This window comes from Paramormyrops kingsleyae, chromosome 15, assembly GCF_048594095.1.
Source record: "Paramormyrops kingsleyae isolate MSU_618 chromosome 15, PKINGS_0.4, whole genome shotgun sequence".
Taxonomy (NCBI): Eukaryota; Metazoa; Chordata; class Actinopteri; order Osteoglossiformes; family Mormyridae; genus Paramormyrops; species Paramormyrops kingsleyae.
In genome coordinates this window covers 18,945,782-18,967,144 of record NC_132811.1, presented here as the reverse complement: position 1 = coordinate 18,967,144, position 21,363 = coordinate 18,945,782, and the positions used below count along the sequence as shown (strand labels likewise).

The window sequence follows — 21,363 nt, the reverse complement described above, 5'->3', positions numbered from 1 at the left end:
CCCCATTTTCACAGGGTGTCTGTCTGACACGAGGCCGCCTTTCTCAGGACCTGTGTTAGGGCACATAATGCAGGAGCGTCCCCTCCCTAACATGCCATTCGTCAGTCTGGGGGGGGGGGCGGGGAAGCGTAGGGGGGTGCATACACATACATATTCATGCGCATTCAGCCGTTCAGCCCGAACGGCGTTGTTAAACACTTAACCGGCATGCTAAAACAGGACCTGCATTCATTTACATCATTTCTCAAAATTTTAACCACTGAAAATAGGACCAATATGGTCGAAAATTACACACAATCCATTTAGGCGGCGAAATGGACGCCTATTTCACGGACCCCTTTGTTTTAATGCCAAGGCCCCTGGTTCCCACTAGCGCCGATCATTCCCCAAGCTAAATTATTCATGAGAGTGTCTCCTCGCTTTGTAGCATCGCTGCTTGCCGTCTGCTTCCGTCAGTTGCCATGGAAGTAATCCCAGGGGCTCCAGTGACCCCCCCCCCCATCCCATTACCCCACAGCGTTCATCTACCAAGCAATACCCCCCTGCAGCTAAAAGCAAAGGTCATCAGATCTATGTGCTGCTCTTTTCAGAGAAAATGATCAGGAATAGATCCACTTAATGATCTGCAGAATCGATTCACACTCGCAGGCCATGTGGCAAACACAAAATGCACAAGACAGACAGTTCTACAAAAGATTGCTCCTCACAGATGAAACTGAATTTCCCAGTCACAAACCTTGGTTTATTAAAATACTGCCAGACACATGTTTCATTGTTTATCCAAATATACAGTACTGTGCAAAAGTCTTAGGCAACCAAAGAAAATTATGTCTAAATGATCTTCATGTTCATGTAAAACTATGATGCTATGCATGCCAAAGTCTGTTAGCTTAGCCATTTCAAGACATCTGCTAAAATCAGCCCAGAATTTGCAGAAACCATCCAATTTTTTGACTTAACCGCTAGCACACCTTGCATATCTAATCAATATCTCATTGACTTGTCTTAACTAATTAAATAAATTAAATGAGCTGGTAGTGAAAGTTCATGAATACATGGAATGGCTGAGGTGCCCCTGAGGAGAGGTTTGGGACCAGAAGCAGTGATCATCCAGCAAGATATCAGTAACTTTTTGGAGAACAGAAGAATTTTTTTTACTAGTTTTTATTCTTACTCCTAATTTGCATATGTTCTAATGTTAAATTGTGTTTTTTGTTTTGGGCAAATGTGCATTTACTACCCAGATAAATGGCTTTTGACTGCCTAAGATTTTGCACAGTACTGTATTACTGTATTTTCATGCAGACACGCCTCTTGTGAATGATGCCCCTTTACTACATAAAATGCACAGATAAGCACAGCAAGGCCTGCAGCACTAAAACAAACTGCTTGAAGACGTGAAGGTTAAATCGCTTATAAACGGGGAAGGGGCAGCGGGGTTTGCATGATCACAGCCCACCCAGACCAAATTCCTATAAAATGACTTCAAGCTGCTACTGAAACTTCAGTCCCGTGCTTTTCCATACAGACACAGAAGGTGGACCCAAGTCTCCGTTCCGCCGCTCTCAGCTCTTCATACATCACGGCCATATTTGTAGCGATTTGCTAATCACTGCTTTCATAATAATACTGCTATCCTGGCTACCCTATTAATTTTAATGGGCTATACCGCTTCCATTTAATGCTTCAGTGACTGTAATATGGCAGCTGCTTTTGTCCACATAATCACTACTTTCGGGGTTTTCAGAAGCAAAACAGAGCGCTGCTTTATAAACACACCAGGCCTTGGCCTGCTACCATGAGCTCAGCTCCACTGCACCGCCTTTATGTATCAGACGGGCCTCGTTCCGAAAAATAAAACACACTGAAGCATTTCACTGAATGCAAGAGTCTTGAGGATGACAGCAGTAACAGCTCTCAGTTAAAAGGTTTGAATGTTTCAATAAACTGTATATAAAATGTATTCTATAGAGCGAAACGCCGAGTGAGAAAGATCCACCGCTGGCTGTGGCAATAGCCTGCATCCCCATATAGTAATTTAAAAAAAATCTAAATGAACAGCTAGTGAGTAGAGTCAGAAGATCGTAACTGTCTAGCTGGTTAGCAGCACATGCTGCTTCAGCATCTCCTAAATAAGGAAAGCATTGATTTAGCTTTTAGTGTACTGACAACCGGGGGCCTCAAACCTCAGAAAGCATTTATTTAGTATTTTTCAGGGACTCAACCGGGGGCCCCAAACCCCAGGGGCCCCCACGCAAATGTGTGGTTTCCTCCCACTCTCATTTTGGAGCCACACTGGAATAGGAGCAGGCCCAGGCTTGGTGCAAAGGCAGCACTGTTAATTTTGACCTTGAAATGTTTAGTCAGAATCTGTACCGGTGGACGTGCTGGCGCCCACCCCCAGAGCCCCCTCGGAGGTCAGCTCCCTAGGCGATCGCCTATGTCGCCCACAGGATAGACTGGCCCTGCTCAGAATACAAGACAAGCGACGCCCGCAAGAGTAACTCCATCTGCATTCAAGATTCTCCTCCTATTCAGCAGCAGAATAGAAAAGGTAGGTGATCAGCAAGGACACCACACATGCAGAAAAACCATTACACACCCAGGATGCACCCAAACATCGCAATAAACAAAGGAAAACGTTTATCACCATACAGCATAAACCCATCTGTAAATCTTTCTCCTAAGAATAAAAATCTATGCTATCACAATCTATGCTAAGTGAACTGATTGGTGTTATAACAACAACTCTGCACTAAGGGTTTGCTTTTAGTAAGCTTTATATCAGAGCCAGAGGATAAATGGCAGGCACTGTCACGTGAAATAAGATGATCTCCATTGTCTCAATGTTCCATGTTTGCAGCACATTGAGTCATTCATCGTATTTACAGTACACTGTATGTACCCACACTACTTTAAAGTTATCCCCTTTTTTAAAAAAAGATGCCAAACCAACACAAAATATCTGCCTAAATTAATTCCCCAAGCTTCACTTGTAAGGACTGTCTGTCGTGAAGCCAAAGCTGAAACCATGAGAGAATCTCAAAGGTGTCCAGATTCAGAGCTTCAAAGAGACGGAGCAGAGAGCATGAGAGTGCAGACAGCTGCAGCCCCCCCCTGCATCCTCCAGCCCCCGGGGGACACAGTGATACAGCCTCCCTTCCTTTTCAGCCAAACCTACAGCCAGTCACACTCCATTTACATACGTTCCATGACAAACTCGCTCGGACGGTACGTGGCACAGTGTGTAAACACACCAGAAACTATTTACAATGCAGTATATATCATTCAACCAAAGTAGAACATGCAAAGCACAGGCATGTTATTTTGAGATATTGCCCATCTTCTTCCTTTTCCCTTTTCCATTCTGTCTTTTTCTTCTTCCCCTTTTCCTTTTTCATTTTCCCTTCCTCGCTGGACTTATGGGTGCAAACCAGATTGGACACAGATTTGATACCAAAAGAATTTTGAAGGTTTGGTGCTTTCAGCTTGTATGCAGCAGTGGGCTAGAAAATGTCATAGTTAAAAGCGACGCCCTTTAACGCACGCATGTAGATACACATTCACACACACACACACACACACACACATATATATATATACACATACACACACACACACATATATATATATATACACACACACACACATATATATATATATACACACACACATGCATAGTACACGACAGACGCTACCCAGAGCCAGGGAACACCCAGGTGGGCAATTAAAGCAGAGCAAAGCAAGCCTGCCCCTTCCCCTGAATAATGCATGAGAACAATCTCCCCGCCCCCCCACAGTGTAAACACGGGTGCTGACCGCTTTCATGTGGGCCTTGAGGGGCACGATCCCCCCCCCCCAGAGCAGCAATGGCCTGCCCTTTCACCCCGACTAACACAGCCCCTGTGGCAACCCATGCAGCCAGCGACCTCTGCACTGATTCTGCGAGAATCCAAACGCATGTATGATCTCTCTGCCACCTTCTCTGGAAGAACTTTAGGTTGATCCTTGCACCGTCTGGCCCAACCCGGACAGGTGTGACATGCACTGACACACGTATCTGAGAAGAGAAGCAGGAAGGTCAGAGCCGAGCAATGAACATGACAGAAACCGCCACAAAACACCCTTACTGTGACGTAACAGTCACTGTGGCACCTACAGCGTTGACAGCACAGCACATCCCTACCTGTAATCCTGTAGGTCACACCTGGGCTCTGCCCACTCCCAGCCTCTTAAAAAACAAGACTAACTTTATTCTTTGTGCTTGATACATTAAATGTGATAATTCACATTTTTATCTCCACGTTAAATGTGGAGACATTTGTAATTCCATACTATCACTTAATATAGATTTACGGGTACTGACAGCGCTGTGTATGGGATATGCGTTAGGAAACACCCCCAGTGTTACGGCCAGTATCGTGTTACGGTCGTGACTGAATAGACCAAGCTTCTGGCCAAACCGACACATCAATTTGCCTGATATTATATAGTCAAATCATTCACGCTATCACATCACATATTATGAGACTCACCTAACTACATCATCATGTCAGTTACACAATAGCACTATGACATCACTGACACTGTTACATCACCTTACACCAATTCAGTCACATTAACACAACATTCACATCATCGCACCTTCACACTACTACACTATGACAGATTGACATATTTCACATTATTGTTCACCCCCAAAACTTGACACTGGAGCAGCCTGATCGGGACCAGGCTGACCATGATGACATCAGTTCTAGTGGCCTTTCTGGGATCCCATCAGAGTGCTCACTTCATGACAGCAGGAGATGGCAATTGCAGCCAGCTGTCAGATGGATGACCCCCGTGGAGCCAGCGGGCTACGGCTCAGAGCTAACATCCAGCACCTTCTTGAGGAAAATGCATCTTGAGGTACAAGTGTAGGACTCGTGCAGAACGTAATCATTCACTCATGTAAACAGCCTCTCCGGTCTCACAAAGCAGCAGAAGACAGACCCATCTGGCTGAACAGAGCGTGACATTGACAGATATCCCTCAAGAGCATCTGTGACGGCGAATGTAAAGCGATCCAGGGAGGGATGGATGCTATTATAGAGTTCATATCTGATTACAGATGCATGTGATACCGCTGAGACCGGAGCAGGAAAAGCGACAAAGGGTGTGTTCAGAAACGCAGTAAGGACACAACCACAATCACCATACCTAACCCTGATCATGATCATCACAGCTAACCCTAACCCCTAAACCTAACATCAGTCCCTAAGCCTAACCCCAAACCCTAACCCTAACCCTAACCTAACCCTGATCATGATCATCACAGCTAACCCTAACCCCTAAACCTAACATCAGTCCCTAAGCCTAACCCCAAACCCTAACCCTGATCATGATCATCACAGCTAACCCTAACCCCTAAACCTAACATCAGTCCCTAAGCCTAACCCCAAAACCTAACCCTAACCCTGATCATGATCATCACAGCTAACCCTAACCCCTAAACCTAACATCAGTCCCTAAGCCTAACCCCAAACCCTAATCCTTACCCTGACACCAACTCCAAGCACCATCCTTACCCCAACCCTAATCCCATCTCCAGCCCTAAAATTTAACCATAATCCTTCCTTAACCCTTACCTGAAACCCCCAACTGCTAACCCTAACCTAACCCTAACCACAATCATCATACCTAACCCTAACGCTAACCATGATCATCATACTTAACCCTAAACTTAACCCTAACCATGATCATCATACCTAACCTTAACCGCTCTACACATTGTTCAGAAAACACCAAGACAGATTAATACATCATCATCTTCCCCCTCTAGAGATTTCCCTTTATTCACATTTTATTCTCTAACACCAGCACAACAAACAAAAGCAGGACTGAAGAAAGGAGAGACCCACAGATTTGGAATAGATCGTAATTCCAGTAAAGGTACAATGTGCTATTACGTTGTGGTTTCAATAAATTGCAAGAAGAACAGGTCCCAGGAGAGAAAATTAAGCTACAAACCCTATAATTACAAGGTAAAAATAGCCCAGGCCTCAGGGTGAGGGTACATGTGGTATGGATGTACGTTATCCGTCCTCCTTATAGTCCTAAAGAAAACCATGTGTACCGTGGGCAACACACACATTTCTTTTCCAGACTGGATTCTCTTTCATATTAGAATGGGAATCATTCATGCTGCCCACTATCATTCATCAAGCAGTCATTCATTCATCCATTATGTGCAGTCAGTATTGATGAAGATGTTCTGCTGTTTTGTAATCAGTAGAGTGCAGATTAAACCCTCCCATAATAAGCTGAATTTGGGGGTGCTTGGTAACTAATAACAGGTAGATGTGTTATCACTCCACAGGGACGTCCATGACAAGAGGATCAGAAATACAGGCGATGACAACGGCATCACAGACTAAAGGTTTCTATTTAAAGCCCGTAGTGAATAAAGACGTCCTTTCAGACAGCTCTACAGCCCTGCACTATTACTTGCCTAATTGTTACAGCCAAAGGCCTTCATCTTGAATGACTTACTGTATTAAACAAGCCTGCAATAGAGCAAACTAATTGCTCGTTTTTTTCTGGCACTAATTGCCAGCAGGATGTCGAATTGTACACGAGGTGTGAAATCATCCATCCTTCCTCCATGTTCTCTTTCTTCCCCTCATTTCCCACTTCCCTCGTTTTCACACCCTATTTTCCATCCTCTCCCGTTTCTTGCTCTCTCCTCCGCTGCCCCCGTTTTTGCGTTTTTTTCACTCAGACTCATTCTCTCTCGGTTGCGAGTTACTCTGCGTCAGACTATAACCACAGCAGCTAAACCATCACATGAAATACATCACGAGATGCCTAATGTGCAGCCACGTGCCTGTCTGTGTTCAGGGCTTTTGAATGGATCCCCCCCCCCCCCTTTTTGCTCACCACGCTGCACACATATGATGCCGTCTTTGCCTGAGAAGGATGCCACGACACCCTTCATCTGAATCTGTAACCTGAGAGAGCTGGATTTGGCCTCTGACGTGATAAAGCCACACTTTCATCTCTGCCGGCTGCACTTTCAGACAGATACATCAGACAGGATGTCACGGCAGAACAGGAGCAGCTCTGGGGCTAAACGCACAGTAAGGCAGACTGCATGAAGGCCACAGGCACCATGGAACTACATTTCATCGCTTGGCCTCTGGGGGGCAGGCTGTTTATCGTAGGATAGACTGTGTGTTGCGGAATGGCTAGGATTAATAGGCAGGGGTTAGAAAGACTGAACTTGGGATCGGTTCACGAACCGTTCGTTTAAGTCACCGTTCATCGAACAGGTTCTTTTGAGTCACCGAGTGTCCGAAAACCCGTAAGTTCGATTCGTTCATCGAACAGGCTCTCGGGTTTTTTGGAGTCAGCGAGTTAGAGATTGGAGATACTCGGCCGTTCGGGTGTTCTCGGCACCAGACGGAAGTCTGCGAACGCAAAAGTGACGGATGTAAGTTACGAACGTAAGAATAAACCTAAAACTGATAAGACAAGCGCAGACGGAGCATGAAAAATAAATCCGAAATCGCGGGGGATGCTTTTCGATGTTGAATAGCCAAAGATCAGTTTTAAAATAATTTTAAAAATCGATTCGTTCAGACTTACGAATCGGTTCAACCCAGTCACTATAAAAACCGAGTTAAAAAGAACGATTCGTTCGCGAATCGGCCATCACTACTTTGTTCTGAATAGGGTCGGGGGGTGGATGGGGGGGCACTCTAATCCACGATGCTTCGGCCCTGGCGTAACTGTTGCTAATTGAGAGTTCTGCAGCTTTTATACCTTTCATTGTTAGTCCTGAACTGTGTTGGCATATAAAAACAGCACAAGAGGGAGATCCAGCTGTAGGATAAACAGGATTTGGGAGAGCAGCAGGGAAGTGTGAGCCTTCAGCAGGGGGCGCTGTGCTACAGCAGTACCTGAGGTTTTAATGGGGGAGGGGGGGTTGGGGGACGGACTGTAAAGAGCAGTGCAGCTTATAAAGGGTTTTCCTCACATCAGCGGCAATGAAAGAGTGTAGGGCACATTAGGTACACAAAGCCAATCCTCCCTCACATCAGCGGCAAAGAGAGAGTATAGCGAGTATTAGGTACACAAAGACAATCCTCCCTCACATCAGCGGCAAAGAGAGAGTATAGCGAGTATTAGGTACACAAAGCCAATCCTCCCTCACATCTGCGGCAAAGAGAGAGTATAGCGAGTATTAGGTACACAAAGCCAATCCTCCCTCACATCAGAGGCAAAGAGAGAGTATACCGAGTATTAGGTACACAAAGCCAATCCTCCCTCACATCAGAGGCAAAGAGAGAGTATATAGAGTATTAGGTACACAAAGCCAATCCTCCCTCACATCAGAGGCAAAGAGAGAGTATAGCGAGTATTAGGTACACAAAGCCAATCCTCCCTCACATCAGAGGCATTGAGAGAGTATAGACAGTACTAGGCATACATAAGCAATACTCCAATTTCTTTTTCAACAAAGATTTCTCCTGAGAGACCTAGAACTGCCAGTCTGGAATGTAAAAAGTCTGTAGTCGTTAATTTTATTCACCTCTGTAGTTAGCTGTGCTGCATAATTCATTAATTAAAAATCTCATGTTTGAGGTGAGCCCAGGGATAGCTACTTTTAATTCAGCTAATCCTTCTAAATCTGGGCCTTTGCACATTTTATTGCATTATGGTGTTTTAATGCTGTTATGTGATGGTATGTGGAAGCTATGCTGTCACTACAGCCATATTTAAGCAGCCTAACTCTTTGACCTCATTTTTTCTTCTGCAAGGTCATCACCTTACCATCAGCATCCAATACAGATTATCACTGAATTCATGAAGCGACACAGGCCTACGACACCATATTCTGAGGGGGCGTCGACTTAGCCAGGCGATTTCATTTCGTCTCGGACAGGGAGCTGAAATCATCTCGGCGAAGGACCCAGCTTGAACCAGCCATACATGAAATGTCCAGTGTGAAATGTGATGCACTTTCCCTGATACACCTCACCACCCAGCCACATTCTGTAAGTGCAGTTTCATTACTTCAATGGGATTTAGTGCGGCTTCCGGCCCCGGTACTCCGTCAAGATGACTTACAGCTCAGTTCCAAACGTGCACTTTACTGTCGGCCCCTTTCTCGTTGCCTGGCTCTGTCTCGTCGCTTCTGCCCTGTTAAACCCCGGCTGGTACAGGACACATAGCATAGGGCTGCCCCTCTTCACCGAGGACAGGTAAAGGGAGCCCCGTCTTAAATCATTTTGTTTTTGAGGCCATTAACCCAGCTTAAGTTAATTGTATCTTTTTATTGCCGACGGCATTTAGCTGGTGAAGCACGTGACCGGCAGCCTCCAACAGCTGCTCAGGACTAATTACCTTAAAGTCGTCGTCAAAACTAACAGCAGGAATTGGCAGTCTTCATAGCAGGACTTTAGTAAGAATTATACGGAACAGCAACATACAAACAGGGATTCAGAAACAGATAAACAACACAGCGATAAAGATGAGTAATAGTCTATATTACTGGGTGTAGTCCATAGATGCTCATTTACAAATGCAAAGCGAAACAGCTGATGGCAGCAAACACCGTAACTGACACAGTCTCTGCTTTGCCAAAACATGACGAATGGCCTCGAATCACCATCACACCCAGCAGGCCGTTAGATAACAATAAAAGTCACATGTTGCACCTTGCATGTTCTTGTCAGTGATGTTTCGTTTTCATTTTTCTCACTCATTATGGCACCTGCATTGTGGGCCAAGGAGCCGGTGATTAGCACCATAATATTAGACCCCCCCCCCCCCCCACTGCAGGTTAATGAAAAATACATCTGAACTACCTGCACAAAATAAATATACAACTCAGGAAAAAATGAAGAGATCACTGCAACATTTTTAGTTTCATTTCTCAGTTTATGGGTATGTGTCTGTGTAAAACATACATTTTTTTTGCAAACTGCAGCCTGGCTCTTCCCTGCTTCTCATTGATGAATGGATTCTCCCTAGTTTTATAGGTCTTTATGGTCTTCTAGGAGTCCTAGCAGTCCTAACCATGCTATCAGTGCACTTCACACCACTTAGTGTTTCCTATTCTCTTTGGAGGTCACTTGAGGTCATCCTCCGATTTATGAGGCATTGTTAGATAAGTTGCTGGGCATTTCTGGCATTAGAAAGTCACTTCTACCCTCTACCCGGCTGGTTTTTGGTCATTGCCAATGTCTCCCGCTTCACCTTGTTCTGTGCACTGCTGTCTTAGAAATTTTGAGTGAGGAAGCAGCCTGTCTCCCAGTGTAGTCTTCTGCCAGCAGAACCAGGATTAAACCAGGATTTAACAATGCAGATTCTTAAAAAATATGGAGTGGTCTCATAATGAATTCCAGAGCTGTACGTAAGCAGCTTGCTTTCTCACCACAAAAGGCGAGTACGAAAAACTGAACGCCAGCTAGCTAGTAAAAAGTAAAACACAGCCTGGACATTGTCTGTTTGCTCCCCTTCCCTCTGGAAAAAGATAAAGGACAGAAAGCAAAGCTAATGAACTCAGGAACAGCTTTTACCCTAAAGCTGTTACCTGTATGACCCTCCATTACCAAAGACTGTTAAAAAAAGACCGACTGTAATGAGCAGGACTCATTCAGGACTAATATTTACTGTTGCACAATGTTCTGTGTTTTGTTGTCTTTTTTGTATGTCCGATTTATTATATTTACATAAATTTTGCTTATTATGCTACATTAGAGAAAGTGCTAAACAAAATCTTAATATTTAATTACACTCTCAAACTAATAATCTATCTACATTTTTCATTAGTCCGGTTTGCTACTAGCAAAATTTCTTAAGCTCCACCCCTATATTTAAGATATGAAATGAGTTCAGTTGTTACCAGTGTCAGCTGTTTTATATTATGCATCTGGAAAATAACTACATGGTTATGAAAGAAAGCGATTATGCAATTGAGTATGCAGCTAAAACATCAGTTTTATGTTCTTGTGTGCACTTCTCATTAAATACCTGTGTGTGTAACTGTAACGTGCGCAAGTTATTGAGCGTAAAACATCTGCAAGCGACACTGAGAAAGGGTCTATCATTACAACATGTTGCTTGTGGCCACGTCTCCATCTGTTAGGCAGCATTGGTGGGTCCAAATGTCTGCGGTGACACCTGGAATCTGCCGCAGATTTTGACTGGCAGCCCAGAAGACCGATACAGTCCATCCAGGCAAGACGCGACGAGCTCACAGCTGGACGTCAACTACCCAAGGACACTCAAATCTGCTCGGATCCGCAGCAAAAAAGAAACAAAATCTTCAGTACATCCCATCATGCCTCAGCAGTATGTGTAACCTGACATGCAATGATAATGATGTCTGAATTAGCAACTTAATGTGTAAAACATATTTTCAGTCCATTCACACTGCTGCAATAGATCATGGAAGGTTTCACAGATTTTACAAAAAAAAAGGTAAAATACAAAGACAAACACAAATCATTTAATCCCCTCTCTGAGAGAGACTGCAGACAAAACCTTTTCCTATTTGGAAGTTATCCATTAAGCATCAAAGGCTCCTGTAGAAGCTAATGCCAAAGAACATACTAAGGCCCCTGTAGAAGCTTAGGCCCAGTAAAATGCTAAGGCCCCTGTATAAGCTTAGGCCCAGCAAAATGCTAAGGCCCCTGTATAAGCTTAGACCCAGCAAAATGCTAAGGCCCCTGTATAAGCTTAGACCCAGCAAAATGCTAAGGCCCCTGTATAAGCTTAGACCCAGCAAAATGCTAAGGCCCCTGTATAAGCTTAGACCCAGCAAAATGCTAAGGCCCCTGTAGAAGCTTAGGCCCAACAAAATGCTAAGGCCCCTGTATAAGCTTAGACCCAGCAAAATGCTAAGGGCCCTGTAGAAGCTTAGACCCAGCAAAATGCTAAGGCCCCTGTAGAAGCTTAGGCCCAACAAAATGCTAAGGCCCCTGTATAAGCTTAGACCCAGCAAAATGCTAAGGCCCCTGTATAAGCTTAGACCCAGCAAAATGCTAAGGCCCCTGTATAAGCTTAGACCCAGCAAAATGCTAAGGCCCCTGTAGAAGCTTAGGCCCAGTAAAATGCTAAGGCCCCTGTATAAGCTTAGACCCAGCAAAATGCTAAGGCCCCTGTATAAGCTTAGACCCAGCAAAATGCTAAGGCCCCTGTATAAGCTTTGGCCCAGCAAAATGCTAAGGCCCCTGTAGACGCTTAGGCCCAGCAAAATGCTAAGGCCCCTGTATAAGCTTAGACCCAGTAAAATGCTAAGGCCCCTGTAGAAGCTTACTCTAACTACACGCTGTGTAAAGAAGTGCTTTTTCAAATTCATTTAAAAATGTTCTCCTGCTAATTTCCACAAATATTAAAGAGCTATACTGTATTGGGAATGGGGCTGCTTGGGATTTGAACCCAGAACCTTTGCTATTAGAGGTGGGAATCATACACCTGCTCTAACAAGGGGCTTGAAGAAAAGGCCCCTGTAGATATTAATATCCAAGAGAAACCAAATCACAGTCATTGGCATGCTAACTGGATATGTGCTTATCAAAATATAACCAGGCAGGGATTAACCTACTGTTTAACTGTTAAGTGCATAAAGTGCACTACTCAACCAAAAGACATGTAATCTCTCTGTCTCTCTCTCTTGGTCTCTATCTCTCTGGTGCACTTTTGTCAGGTTGCTGGTCTTGAAATAGATCAGAAGAGCCTCCTCTTGGCATAGGTTGAAAAAGTCTTCACTTTTGGAAAGAGAGATCATTCATAAGACAAAAAAAAAGCACTTGGCACATCCTTAACCGATTTTAACATTTTAACACAATTGCCCACCTTTGATCTTTCATGTATACCTTTTCCACATAACTTGATACCACTTCTCTTTATGTACTATAAGCTGTCAGATCCATTATTAGACCATGTTGCACTTGTGACATCTCACTCAACACTAAACTCCTCTTTAATAACTCACACAGTATTCTTTTTGTCCTACAATGGCTCTTTCAACCCCATATAACAGACTGCATCATCTCAGCATCTAATATCCCATGGACACATCTCCAAACATCCAGCAGGGTGCTTTAGTTCCTGTCAGGATGTTCTGCAGATAAAGCTTTACAAACCTTGCGGAATCTAACAGAACTGGAGAGGACGTCTGTATTAGCAGAGAGATGATGCCTGATTACAGGTGCTTCACTTGGCCAACGTCTAAGGACACCAGAGGAAGCATGTTTTTATTTCAGCTCTGGTGGAATGCACAAACCGTGTAATTATAATCATGCTTCAACGAGTTTTCAGATTCACTCAGGGCAACAAATAAGATATAGACAAGTGGCCTAGACTGACCCACAGAGGACACCGGCTGTGACACTCAAACAACCAGAAGGAGAAGTGTGAAGCCACCATCTAGGACAGTGATTCCCAATCCAGTCCTCGGGGACCCATAGCCAGCCCACGTTTTTGTTCCCTCCAAGCTCCTTGCCAGACAGTCCATATTTTTGCTCCCTCCTAGCTACCGGAGCAAAAACATGGACTGTCTGTGGCTCCCTAAGGACTGGATTGGGAAACACTGATCTAGGAAGGAATAAATATCACAATGTGTGTATGGGGAGCTTGGCTCTGCCAGTCACTGAGGGTGGGACACACTGACTACAGCCCACCCCTCAGCATCCCACAGATCACTCTCACCACACCATAACCCATGACCTCCCACTGCACACTACAGAAGCTGGTGCTCTTTAAGAGTGATTTCTTTAGGTTGAGTGAAGGACACCCATCCTTCCATTCTGGCCATAGCAGTGATCACTAGCCTAAGATGAAGAGCAGAAATAGATAATATACACACTGATAACTACAACACAAGTGCAATTTAATAATAACTTCTTTTTTTTAAAAAAACTGTTAAACTTTCGAACTTTAGTCAGAAACAAAATAAAGACAAATATGTGGCTACCTGTTTATTTGCAACCTCTCCAAACTCCCACCCTGTGTTTACATATTTTTCTCCAGAATCAGTGATTTAGATATATAGATAGAGGTACTTTATTCATCCAGAAGGAAATTTAGGAAATTTGCTCCATATTAGTACCGTAAATGCATTTGCAAGCCATATAACTCACGGAGTACATGCTTAGCTAGTACAATATGCTAATTGGTACATGGGTTTTCTTTATTGAAAGCAAACACTAAAGTTCATGAAAAAAGATTGAATACATCAAATATTTTCAGTCTCTTAGGAATTATGTAGCAAATTAATTCCCGGTCATTCATCAGATTTTCATTTCAGATTTTTATATATATATTATTTAATTTCAGTCTTAAATGAAGGAAACCTGATAATTAATGCATGTCCACCCTGATACCTGTGACTAAACATGGTAACTAAATCCATAAATAAACTTCAGCTACAAAAAGAATTTAAACAAATAACATTAAGATTCCATAAGTAAGATATTGTGAATGAGGGAATTACTTTGTCCTCATACAACCCACAATCTATATCAATGAGCCATAAAATGTTACCAGTAAAAATGCCGGGTATTTTGATGTTTGTAGCAAAGCAGTGGACATATGACTGTCATCCTCTTGGATACAAGAGCACTGAATGAAACTCTCAGTTTTCTCCATTCCACGTTGAACTTATATGTGCTCTATGGACATGCAATTCTTTGTCTTCAGCATAGCAAATTGATTTCAGGGATAACATCTTCAGTTCTTCATTCAGCCAAGGCTGCACATTTCTCAAGAGAATCATGTATCACTCAAAATTCCATGAGAGAAAACTTTTAAAACAGGCAAAGCCATGTGCTAAGACGCAGCAAAATCTTTCCACCGTCAGCCATTGGGGGCCAAAGCATGTTCATATCAGTGAAAAGACACCAATCGAACATCTATACTGTATGCATGCCATTTAAGGATTCTAATACTATGCTTTTCTGCTATACTCCACATTCTGATTACAGCTACATGATTTTGCCACAACAGTAACTCGTCCTTATTCCTGAAAAGTAGGTTTTTTTTCCATGTTTTTTTTCCTCATAAACATGTGACAGGAAAGTGCGTATAAGATTCAATTGAATCACAGGGAAGTAAATGTTGAGTTGCAAAGGCTTAGTGTTTTCATACAGTTTATGCTTCTTATGCTACGCCAAGCCAGTGCTGTGCCAGTAATCCGAAGGTCCCAGGTTCACTTGGGCATTTGAGCAAGACCCTTAACCCTAATAATTCCCGGGACTGGCTGGCTGGCCCTGCTGAAGCATCTACTAAACATGTTATCACAATACCTCTTCAGCTGAAATCACAGGGTCCCCTGTCCTGTTAGGGCTGTTTACAGCATGTGACTGGCAGGTATGTGTGGTGTAGTGATTCTCCACTCAGACACAATCAGATCTTTTTTTTTTTGCAAAGTCTTGAAGCACCATCCCACTCAGGCGAGTGATCATGACCCTACATGAGCATGACACAAACCCTGATTCCATGTGAAGCAGCTACTTCACAGATCCAACCTCAGCCCTCAACACAGACTATTCCTGAAGGCAAATTCCTGGTGCCCCTAGGAGCTCCATCAATGGTTGCATAGTGCAGCACTGAGCCAACACCACTAAGAGTGACAAGCGGGTCACTCAGTCCACAATATGCAAGAACAGTTGGAAAACTAAAATTAAAAAAAAGTAAAAACACAACATCATATATCTGGACAATATACTTACAGTGCTATTTAACATCTTACTGTACCAAGACTTAGACTGAGACAGCAAACATATGCTTCCGGAATCTGTCTTGAAATGAAAACAAGCATGTTTAAAACAAAAAGCCTCGTTTCACATAATGAGCTGCTTGGTTAGATACATTACACGTTACGCTGCACTAGCCCCAAATTCCTGTCTACACATCATTCCCGTGTTGATTGTGCCACACTTCAATCCAGCTTTCCACCTCATCCATCTCAAGCAAAACTCATGAGCAGATTCCGCAATCTCCCCCGAATCCATGTACAGATACAGCACAGTCACTGCACCCTAATTAGGGAACATAAACAAGGAATTATGCACGATTACCACCCCATGCCCAAAAAGAGACAAATACAAGCCATATGGCCACAGTATAAACAGTGTAAGCATCTGTCTGAAAAGTTATTTCACTCCTATACAAAGACTTACTTCAGCAGTTCAGCCCACACTGAAATCCACCAGCATACAAAGGGAACATCTCTGCCATTCTTACCAATTGGCTTGTTAATTTGCTGTATATCAGACAGAACGACATGAACCATTCAATGCTTTATGATAATTGCTTAACAGACCAATGTGAGTCAGTGGTGCCTCCATGTTTAAACATCACACTAAACTGCAACAATGTCAACATACCTGACTTAATAGTAATGTTACAAAAATCACTAAATCACTATATCCGTCCAGGGAATTTTTTTTGAGAAAATTTTAAGTGAATTTCAGAAATTTAACAAAAGTTCATCTTTGGATCACATGAGGACTGAGTTTTGATTCCCAATACTGTAACAGTACGATGAGGAAGCTTGACTTGAGGTCACTGGCAGTCTCATCTCAAAAGTTCAATTTGAAGGGCAAGTACATTGAAATGAATAAATCTACAACCTATAGTTACAAGATGTCACCATTCACATGTATTTGAATTCAACAAAATTGGTTCTATAATCTAAAGATGAAAATATATCTGTATCTGATTTCACACTTAAAAATTCACAATGCACGGTCCAACTGTGCATAAACTGACCCACGGGAAGACTTTGTTTCAGAATTTTTTTGTCTACTAATACATTTTTTTTTTTTTTTGAGAAAACAAAACTATACACAGTTCTAGTTACAAACCTAGCAATTAATGTTGTATGTCAATACTATAAATTGCAAGGTTAGTTAAAATGAAATTTGCTACGACTTGAAAGTATACTGACATATTCAGGATCACTGCTGTCAACTGAGCACAGTTTCACCCTTAAATAGACACGAGTATACCATGAATAAAACAAAGGACCCACAACAAACAAACAAACAAACAAACAAACAAACAGATGTATAATATCTAAAATACAGTCTACATAACAAGGACTCTGATTTATTGCCTATGCAACTACAAACATCTGTAAATTACGTGTAAAAAAAAACGTAATAGAAATTGCATGTTAAAAATATCACAACTGATTTGTTGCCGGGAAAAGAGGAAGCATATCTTTAAGCTGAGTTTAAGGAGGAAAAAACGTGTATTTTAGGAACCTATGCAATTTTTTAAAAATAGTGTAGTACCACAGTGAGCAACAGAGTTGTCACCCACATTTATTTAATATAGTTCGTCTTATTCTTCTATTATTGTGATTATTAGTGTTGCTTTTCTTATGCTAATTTATATAAGAATATTTTATGCATAATTACATTAAATATATTAAATGAAATATAAGACAACATATTTTACTAAATAATCCCATCGTTGTAGTAATCCAATGAAATTTAGAAGCATGTCCGCAACTATCGTAGTATTTGTAATATTTAATGAATTTCAGCCTTTTATGTCTCACGCCGCAAACCTTTGACAGCCCCCCTCCCCAATAAAAAAAACAAAATGAAATAAATAAAATTAAAATTAAACGTAAAACCACAAAAAAACTGCCCTGACGCTCTGTCTTCTTCATTTTCATTTGTACTCTGAGTTTTAAATGTTTTAAAACAAACAGGCTGATCACTGGCCTCTTGTATGTAAAAGTGTATTCAAAGGTCCACTGATGTTGAAAAAAGGTGGTTTTCTGCCGCTGGACATTGTCGTACTTCAGCAAGTGAGACGATCTCGCTTTTTTGTCTGAATATGTTGTTGCACATCAATCGTCTCGCTATTCACTTAAGTATAAAACAAATTCTTCAGTGTTTATAAACCGAGGTTTATAATATTCAAAATACAAACATTTTAAAGAGGAAGCATCGTTTAGAAAGTTTATTTATAAAATAATATATATGAAAGATTGTATTAGGAGAAAGGGCACCTCAGTAATGAAAAGCGATACTGAACAAAGACACTATAGCTTACCTCTATATGCCGGTACTTCACAAATAGTCTATTTTGCTAAATATAACGGTGCAGATCGGAAGATGTGAAACGTAGCCCTCAGAATAAAGAAATTATGTCGGCCATGAGTACTTACCAGCTGTAAAGTGCATAGAAAAATCAGCGTGCATCTCCCGGTGCAACAACCCATTTTCCGTAAAAAGGAGCAAAAGCGCCCGGTGAAACGTTAGTCCAGAGCCCGGCTGGTGGAGAATGAAGCGTCCCTGTGTGCAAGCGGTAGGAAACGGGCATCAAAAAGACTGAAAGCGTGAATGATCCATGCAGACGCCGGACGGGCAACTATGTTAAAAAAAGCATTTAGGAACTGGAGACGGACGCCTTCGCCTCGCCCCCAGCATGTCTGCAGGATTCCGTCCGCGATGCAGGCTTCCACAGTCGGCAATGGACGGGGATTAGTAGGTTAATGGGTAGTTTGACTGTAAGTGTCTGAGGACGCCGAAGGGAGTGACCGCTTTAACCCCAAAACGGCAACCAGCCCAGCCTTCCTTCCAGCTCACCCATCCAGGACAATCATTTACTTCTGTATGCCCGCTTCTATATGCCGTCTGTTACGGTTTCATTCATGATTGCGCATCTCGGGCATTTCATATTCTTCAGCATATTTCACGGAATTTTGAGCTGGTCATCAGTTCACAAAGCCTTAAATAGCATGATTATGTCGTGCTACAGGTACGTTTCTCCACGCTCTGATTCTGTATACAATAATTATTAAGCCAATCGTTTTTTAAATTGCAAGGAGTTTAAACTTTGAGCAATTTGCATAACAGTATGGCGGTAGCAGTGGTGATGTCAAGGGGTTTGAGATATAACAGTCCCCTCTGGTAAGAGTGATGAATAAGACATACATTTCATTAATCTCCGAACTGTTTATCCGGGTCAGGGTCGTGAGGGGGGGCTGGAGCCTATCTCAGGTTGCACAGGGTACACGGTATATGTTCTTGACACCGCGGGAGAAAACCCCACAAACACAGGCAGAGCAGGTAAACTCCGCACAGGGAGAGGGCCAAGGTGTGAGGTTTCAGTGCTGCCCACTGAGGCGCGGTGCAGCCCACAGGCAGATGTACAGCTATTTAAAAATGCATGAATGACAATCACTTCATATATCGGTGCCGAGGTGGTGGCACTGTGATCAGATCGCCGCAGTAATATATACGTGAATGGTAGGCTAAATCTGAGAGTATAACATGACCATTCCAAAGGTTAACAAATGCTGTCTTTATACTCATGGTTGTAAGAAGGTAAAATCACATGACAGCAGTGATCAAAAGCAAGGATATATGTTCCAAAATACTTAATATATAATGTATTTTAATAGGCCTGTACAATACATAGAATGGCATATATCATTCTACAATATGTGGTATTACTGTATGTGCACGCATGTGTGTGTGTGTGTGTGCGATTTAATTGATATTTGATTTAAAAACTATCATTGTTATTGTTGTTCGTTCTAGTTGTCAGAATTCTTTCACTACCACATCACCTGTGGTGAGTTACTCTCCACTGTTACTCTCCACTGTAACGCTGGCAGGGCTGAGTGTGACACCATGCTTAGTATCTGCTCCCTTACTTCCCTCTTCCTGATTTATTTCCGTCTTCCTCTTTAGTTCTCCTTAGTATCCCTTTCATTTCCTCTCAGATTTCCAGCCCCCCCCCCCCCCCCCCAATCCCCCTTCACCTTCTTTTCAGTTATTTATTTGTTTTTAACACCTGACACAATCTTGAGTGATGTTGGCCGGGGTACACAAGATTAACTTACTTTTTTATTGCAGTTTTAATGACGGGCGTTATACTTTTCTGAAAATAAAAACAGACCCACCCCCACCCCACCCCCATCATGTAGGACATATAGCATGAAAAGGACTGTCAACGAACTTGGACAGATTTGATAAAAATCTTAATACGCTACAACATCATCACAATGCTACTGACCACTAGCAGCCTCATAACACATACAGTATTTTTATTCCCGAGTCATTAGTGGTGACAGAATGATGCCCTCTATAGGTCACATAGTAAAACTGCCACTGATAATCCCATGTTTGCGATTATCGCCACCTGCTGGTGATTTACTTTCCAGTACCACAACAGTTTCTAGTTCAATGACAGCGCTTGCCATTTATAGTGATTCTGAGACGACTCCTCCGTTGTAGAATGCATGAGCAATGGAGATGCGTCAGAATATAAGAGTCAAAGAAGAGTTTGTCTTGTGCTGTGCTGTGGAGAACAAGCTGCAGCTCAATATCAGTGGCTTGATAAGGTTCCAGTACTTGGGGGTCCAACACAGTGGCCCTGTACCAGAAAGGCCAGGGAGGACTCCAGTTTCTGGGAGAGACTTTGGTCTTTTTTGTATGCAGCAAACTGCTGAGGCTGTTCTACCTGTCATGGTGGCCATATGGACTTCTACACTGGGACCTGCGGGGAAGCAGCATCTATTTACCTGATGTTAGGAAGGCCAGTAAATTGACCATGGAGTCCCTAGAGACAGCTGCAGAAAAGACGTCGGTGGCAAAATTGGAGGACAACATGAACAATTCTGTCTAGTATCTCTAGGGGTGTCCTCTTGGAGCTTACTTGGGGACCAGGCTCATTCCACCACTATGTGCTAAGAAGTGCTACCCAAATCCTATGGTGTTTGGAGTTTGGAGTCTAGCATAGGACCCAAGACGCATGCTCACACGTGCAAAAACAGGTTCATGTGTCTCATGGCAAAAATAAAGTGTCATGTCTCGACATGGCCACGAGGGGGCGATAGGGAACAACTAAGATTTTTTCTGCTTAGGTTCATCTGCTAACTACTTGATTACTTAATTAGTGTGCCTGGTAAAATCTGAATAACGGATGTCTCATAGTTACATGTAAGTTTATTAACATTTGTACTATAAATTATTTTTTTGCATTTATAAATTGTACCATATTACCTATATTCGGGTAGTACGCATAATTCTGTTCTCCTTCAGTCATATAGATGATGATTGATTGATCCAAGATCATTATTTATATAATCGAGGTTGTGGAAGCAAGACAGTCTAAACAAGAAATCAGAGTGAATTACGTGTTTGCAAAATGCAACTGCAAAGCATTGCACAAACAACTTATCGGTTTTCAGAATTGTCTTTTACTTCTTAATGTTAGCAGTCTAGTGTAAATAATACTTGGAGGATATTAAGGTCAAATGCATCTGCCCCCGCTACCAGAACAACTGCTCCCCCCTCCCACCAGTTGCAATGGTATACAACAACCACTGATTGAATCCAT

At 42.6% G+C, this 21,363-nt stretch overlaps 1 protein-coding gene across 2 annotated transcripts in view; it reads right to left on the bottom strand.

The window, feature by feature from the left end:
• The window catches only part of LOC111834806 (sodium/potassium-transporting ATPase subunit beta-1-interacting protein 3), a 68,159-nt gene extending 49,275 nt beyond the window's left edge, over positions 1 to 18,884 (bottom strand). The window contains exon 1 of one of the 2 annotated variants that reach the window (XM_072700106.1): positions 18,182 to 18,884. In XM_072700106.1, coding sequence (XP_072556207.1) covers positions 18,182 to 18,235 — 54 coding nt within the window. In that variant the 5' untranslated portion in view covers positions 18,236 to 18,884. The remainder of the gene's footprint in view (positions 1 to 18,181) is intronic. The other variant, XM_023794494.2, reaches the window with a different exon arrangement.
• Positions 18,885 to 21,363: the final 2,479 nt, after the last annotated feature.